Source organism: Patiria miniata, unplaced genomic scaffold (genome assembly GCF_015706575.1).
Source record: "Patiria miniata isolate m_02_andy unplaced genomic scaffold, ASM1570657v1 HiC_scaffold_29, whole genome shotgun sequence".
NCBI lineage: Eukaryota > Metazoa > Echinodermata > Asteroidea > Valvatida > Asterinidae > Patiria > Patiria miniata.
The window spans coordinates 15,031,882-15,038,789 of record NW_024037068.1 but is presented as its reverse complement, the minus strand read 5'-3'; the positions used below and the strand labels follow the sequence as shown (position 1 = coordinate 15,038,789).

At 42.5% G+C, this 6,908-nt stretch overlaps 1 protein-coding gene across 1 annotated transcript; it reads left to right on the top strand.

Moving 5' to 3' along the window:
• The first annotated feature begins 208 nt into the window (after positions 1-208).
• Positions 209-2,830, top strand: LOC119736118. The gene has a single exon (XM_038210130.1). The coding sequence runs from the start codon at positions 465-467 to the stop codon at positions 1,704-1,706; it is 1,242 nt and encodes a 413-aa protein (XP_038066058.1). The 5' UTR covers positions 209-464; the 3' UTR covers positions 1,707-2,830.
• The last annotated feature ends 4,078 nt before the right edge of the window (positions 2,831-6,908 follow it).

The following is a 6,908-nucleotide window of genomic DNA, read 5'->3' as shown; positions in this document are numbered from 1 at the left end:
ACAGAATTACCTGTAGGGGGACAGAATTAACGGGTCGGGGAGGACACTTTTACCTAGGTAATTCTGTCCCCCGGACAGTTTTACCGGGGGACAGAATTACCTTCCACACCGGCACTTCATGCATGACAGCAAGTTACTATAAGAGGCTCAATGGCATTTGACAGGAATACTGTACAATTCAGCGCATCAATGAGTGCGAAATAAAGAGACTTGTGATGAAAATCGAATGAATACTGACAGAATTTCGGCAGTGTTACAATACCGCGTCCTTACAGAACTTTGCATAGTGGGAGTATTATAATGACCCATGACAGTGATGTACGTGGACTCTCCCACCAGACACTGTGTTTAATTGAGTGCACTGCCGTGGACTGCTTTTCGTGAGGCAAAGACAATATTTGCTGATGCTTTATAAGACCGCAGGGCAAAAGCCAGATAACTTTGAAGCAGTCTGATGTCTGGTGATGCAGTGTAACATGGCAAGCGTTTCAGTCACGGAGTTGGGCAGACTTGTCAGGGTCTTGCTACCGCGAGTGCAGTACTTCCAGCCCCGCAGGAGAGGCCTTCGGACCCGCTGCAGGCTTCTGGTGTTACCGTCGCTGGCTGCCTTCGGGTTCGTGCAAGTTGCGTGGATGTTCCTCGCCTTTCAAGACGGTGTGGTGACAGTCAACGGACCGGAGAGGGCTCGCCGGTTATTCGACGGCGGTATTAAGCTAGATTTCTATGCCCCTGCACGCCAAGTATCCACCAAATCAAACACATCGAGCCCTTACGATCACAGAAAATGCAACCTAAGCACTTGCAGTTTTGACAATCCATCGAGTCACACTGAGAAACTACGCGAGAAAATGAATGCAACTGACCCGAAAACGAACCCAACAGCTTCAAGCAGGGAAGAAATCCGAAGGGAAGAAAATATTGGTAACATATTGACTCTAAGGACCCCTTGGTGTTCGGGTCGCGGCACAGTAAGGTCACAACCAGTTACGAGTAAAAAGCAAAACACGACTGATCACAAGTACTTCTTGACAGCTGTCTTACTCGTAAGGATCTACGCTAGCGATCCGGCTAAGTTGACAACGCGGGAGATGATGCAATGGCTGCAGTACCTAAACTACGCTGGGGTCCAGCATGTGTACGTCTACGATGCGTACTTCTACAAGAAAGAATCGCAAAGAAAAAAACTAGGGTGCTTCATAAAGAACGGATACGTGACCTACGTGGACTGGAGTCATAAGGCAAGGCCTAAATACACCATAGCCGGTACACAGGTAGCTGCATACCAGAAATGTCTCGATAAGTACGGGCATGAGTTTGCTTGGCAGGTGGCCATCGATATCGATGAGTACCCGTACTGTCCCGGGGACCATGAAGCGGGATTCCTGGACCGTGCCGTCCGTAAGATAGCCAAGACGAAACCTAACGTCGTTGAGATTTCAATGCTGAACTACCTGTATCTGGGGAAACCTCTGAACGACAGCGTGCATCCGTTACTCATTGACCGGCTCTGGAGGCGGACTATCCAGCGAGCCAACGCCCTGGTCAAGCCCATCTACCAACCGAAAGGGATCGCTGCAGCCAACGTGCACCACAACTCACTACGCCGTGGCTACGTCAACTTCACACCGAAGGCGAAATGGCTCCGAATGAGTCACTTCTGGGGGGACGGTTGCAAAATTGGGGGGAGGACACTCCCAAAATCTTGAACATGACTATGGAGGACAGAGGTATGGAGAGGGCCGTCTCGGCTCTCAAGGAGTGCCTCGAGGGGTGTGAGATGGGGTGTTGCTAAACTAGGCGAAGAAGTAACTGGCATCGTTCTAGTGTTAATAAATAATGTGGTAAGTGTTAGCGTATCGTGTAGGATTTGAATTCAGTACTAAAGAATAGAGAGCTTGCACACAGCGACACCAGTGTGGACAGGTGTTATTGCCTCTGTGTTGCACATGAGCAGTCAATTGACATATCAAAATATGTCCGTTGTGAGGGCGCTCCATGCAATCTCTCGATTTACCAAACAACATTTTAAACCAAATGACGGTTTAAGCGGTGACACATCGCAAAGTATTGATATCTTAATTATTTATTTTTTCAAGAGATCGGTGAACAACACTTCTATACATACACACGAGATGTTGTTGTTCACATTGGCTATTCATGGAAGGAAATGCCTAGAAAATGGCTTCTTAAAGATGTGGTTAGAGATTAATTTTGTACCGAAATTGATTGGGAAAACGGACGGTTCATCTTTAAGCAAATTCAACAGAGAAGCAGTTGCGATCAATATGTAACGCGTAGTATATCGCGTTACACCTTTCCAAACAATATTGTGTGCTATTGGCACACTTCTTGCTATAGGCACACTTGATACTCAAGTCAAAGGGATGGAGCAAAAGCTTTAATTATGGTAAATACATGTATGCCTCTTTAACAATTTTTAAACTTTCTACATGACTTTAATACCAACTAACTGGCCCAACTATCATGGGTCTCGTGGTATCACGGGATCGGGTACCCGTAACCAATTTTACGAATTACTCAGTGTCTTCTCAAGTCCGATGAACAAGAAAAGTTTTGAATGCCATTCGTGCTGATTTTTCAAAATGAAAACCAGGCAACATGGAAAACTGCAACAGATTTTAAGTTCATGTGTTTGAACGACAGGTAGAGTTTGCGAAAGCATGCAGTAAGCCCTAATTCGGATAACTTCAGGGATTTGAATGTTGGCTTTTGTATGGGAGCCTGGCACACCCGTGGGTATCAGGTTCCCGCACTACCTGTAAATGCACACCATAGAGCCCTATAGCAAGGAACATATGGGTCAAATATCAAGGACGGATCCGGGGGGCAAAGGGGGCCATGCCCCCCCCCCCCTCCCCCCGAAAAAAAAGAAACCAATTTTTTTTTTTTGTGACGTCGCAATAAAGGCAGGAAATGAGTACACCACTATCTTTTCTCTAAAAACATTGGTTAAAGTGGTCAGAAATTGCCTCAGATCGCGCCACACAGCATTCCAAAAAAAAATCGGGGCCCTTAAGCGGGCCCCAAACCCCACGCCGTAATTTTTTCGACCCACTTTTTGGGGGACCAAAATTGTTTTTGCCCCTCCCCCCCCCCCAAAAAAAAGAAAATTGTGTTCTGGTTCCGTCCTTATCAAATATACGTCGCATCGGCATAATAACGTGAAAAGGTTTTCTGTTTTGTTCATCAAACTTGTTTTTATGTTCAACACTTTCCAAGTACCAGTACTTCCGTTATATTCTTTGTACAAGACATCATATGGGAAGGTCGTATGCACGCAGTTTTATTTTTGTAAGCACTTTCACTTGTGGACCCCATATTGTCCATCTATTGTTTATCCTAAAACGTTTTAGAAGACCTCCCATATGTTTTGTGCACACACACCTCAAAAGTGGACCATATCGGTCAATCGTCGACCCTATTATGTCCGCTATCATTCAAGGTCCACGATTTCAATACAAATGTTGTACACGCCCAAATCTTGTTTCCGTCTGCAACGGCCCTGGTTCGGCTGCTGGTGTGGACACCAGTTCTAACGGAAACTATAATATAATTTGGCCTTCATTTTAGCACCAACTGTTCACTTGTCATTGTACCCTCGCTGGGACGCAATAAGCCGTGATGCGCGGGGTTCTCCGCACTCTCAGCACGCGCACCCATACTACCCGTACAACTTGCCAAATGAATTTATACGTCTAAAAAAATCCCTGGAGGATGAGGTCACTAGGTCACTAGGCCTATAACCTTTTATTTATTGATATATTCTTTATCATGAAAAAAGGACAATGTGGAGTAGCAACAGGTGGTTAAGGTACAAAGGTTGAGCAAACTGTGTATGCACTGACTATGATAACATTTGAATTGATCAAAATTTCCTTCCACTCCATGGCATACTTTTAACAAACTAATGGGATCTTGACCAATATTGACCCAAGTAAAAGCATGGCTCAGAATGCATGTTTTCATAGGAGGGTTAAAGATGTGCGGTCCGTAATTCCAAGATTTACTCTCTGTACTGTTCAACAGTTTCGATCGCAATTTCCAATTTGTATGGTTTTTTTTTATAATCTAAAATCTGTGTTGTTTTTTTCTTTGGTTTTTGCAACCTTCAGGGGGAAACGACATTTCTGGGTTGCTTTTACTAGTTTTAGGCAAAAACGGATCATCATGTGAGTAGACAATGGTTTTCGGTCCCTATACATTATCGATTCTGGTGGAGCGGGAACCATCGATCTACCCAAGTGCGAGAACCGAATTGTTTTTGGACAGAGAAATAGTTCAAAATTTATAATAATAATAATAACAACAATAATTTATCAGGTTTTGCACTTCATCTACGTATAAACACTGTATAATCAGCTAGTGTGGTTCGAGTCCCACCCGAGTGATTTTTTTTTTTCAACTTTCACACGGGAGGTAACACACTGAGTATACAGTGTTTAAAACGTCGTTGAAGAGCAACACCTGATATTAATATACATCACTCCGACGAAAATTCATCTTTTGAAGAATAATAATAATAATGGCGTCTTGTTTAGCGCTCATGTTCGTCACGAAGTGACGCTCCTGACGCTCTATTATTACCCTGGCTTTATAGCACGGCTGCCATTACGGCGCTCCAGCATTGAAGGAACTTCTTCCTACCAGGTACCCATTAATTTACTACACCTGGGTGGAGAGAGGCAATCGTAGTAAAGTGCCTTGCCCAAGCACACAAGCACCATGAAATGATGACATGTCCAGTGCAATGACTGCATGATCCTATTATTCACTTATTACTATCAAGCAGGAAATTTCATGAGTGAACGTTGGCAAGTGGTGTCCATGGGCCCTAAGCACGAGTTGGCCATTTTTGTCGAGTTCCCTGACTATTTCAGTAGTTGTTAACTTTCGAATGGATGGCGGAAAACTATTTATGCAGGCATAATGCAGCCATATTTTACTGTCCTTTTTTTAATCTGGCTTGAACCATTAGGAATGTACATTTGGAATGTTTAATTATACAAGTTATTCATTTTAGCAGACTAGAATAATTTCTGGGGAGGAGACACTGAAGGCAAATGATTTATATATTTTTTGGTCAATTCCGGGGTTTAAATGGGTAGGGGGCACCACACAGACATTAGTGGGGGGGGGGGGGGGGGGGGGCACGTGCCCCTTGACGCTCCCCCACCCCAACAGTAACGCCACTTCCTTTAAGCTGCAATCTTTGAGGTGTTTCTGCTATTGGACCTATCGCGGTAGAATCGCGTCAACGCAGCTTGTGAAATATTGTCCAATTACATGATATACAAATGAACGCGGAACGCGCAAAATCTGAGACAAACAAAACTGAGTGTATAAAAAACTCCATAGGGTTGTCTAAGGGGCGTGGCTAACTCGCAAACGGCGATAGGTCAATTGTAATGTATAAAATAAAAGCACGCAAATCAAATATTGCTGCATTGCACCAAATTGTATTCGTGTAAATTTAGACTATAAATACTGGTGTATGGGTTCGTGGAATTTTAAATCACTGTTTAAATATTCAACATTCAAATGATTAAATTTTAATGGATGTATTGGCATATTCAAGTACTGTAACTGCAATGAATAAAAGTCTATTTGCTAATAAATTATTATTTATATGGACTTAATTCTTTCCAATTGAAGAAGCCGTTTTATGGCCTTTTGAACTTTGATAATTTGTCATCCCATGAAATCAATTTAAATAATTGGTTTGCAAATGTAATGGGCTTTCGATAATTTAACCATTGCATACACGACAACAAATTGTGTCACTCACTGGGTGCAGGACAAATATATTATACACGAGGGGTGATATATAAGTACGTGGCCTTAGGTACAGAAGGAGGCTATACAGTTTTGACTGACAAAGTGTGCAGATAAACTTGTTGAACTTGTCCATCACCCCTCAGGGTGAGTCAAAAAAATGCAAAACCCAAATGTTGGGATTATTGTTTTAGTGTAGTTTTACATGTAACACTTTCAAAATCTAGGATATAAAAGCCCAATTCATGAGCTTTCTTTTAGTATAAGAATTATTCAAATCACTTATGTACTTTTCAAGTTACGGAATTTTAAACACAACCACCGTTTCAAAGTTCTGTCCACGGATCACAAAAACGTCTGCGTTCTTTTAGCAAACGAAAACATTATTCACACACATCCATATGTGATTAGTTTTCGTTTTGCTGAAAGAACACTTACCCTTTTGTGATCCGTGGACAGAACTTTAAAACGCTGGTTGTGTTTGAAATTCCGTAACTTGGAAAGTAGATGAGTGATTCCAATGATTTTTATACTAAAAGAAAGCTTATGAATTGGGCTTTAATATCCTAGATTTTGAAAGTGCTACATGCAGAACTTCACTAAAACAATAGTCCTGAAATTTGGGTTTCTTTTTTACTCACCCTGTATAGAAATGTATTATAAACATGACATCGCTTCGTGTACCGCTTTTCCAATGGTAGGCTCATAACTCACCGCGTTTGTTTTTGTTATGGGACAATTTGCTTAGAGCTGGTCCCACACTCTAAAAATTCCCGGGTCAGATTTGACCCGGAAAAGAATCATGTAGGGCCTGACCCTTTTCCGGGTCAAAAATGACCCCTTTTGGGTCAAAAATGACACTTTTTCGGGTCAAAATGAACCGGAAAATGAGTCACACAGTGTAATTTTGACCCAGTAAAGTGCCATTTTTGACCTGGAAAAGGGTCAGGCCCCAGATGACCCTTTTCCGGGGTCAAGTCTGACCCGGGACTGTTTAGAGTGATAGATATTAGAATGGTAATTACAAACGTGCATGGTAACAGGGACAGACAAAAAGTTACACACTGGACCCTACGTTTATGGAATGACCGAATTGTATTAATGCTGCTTAATTC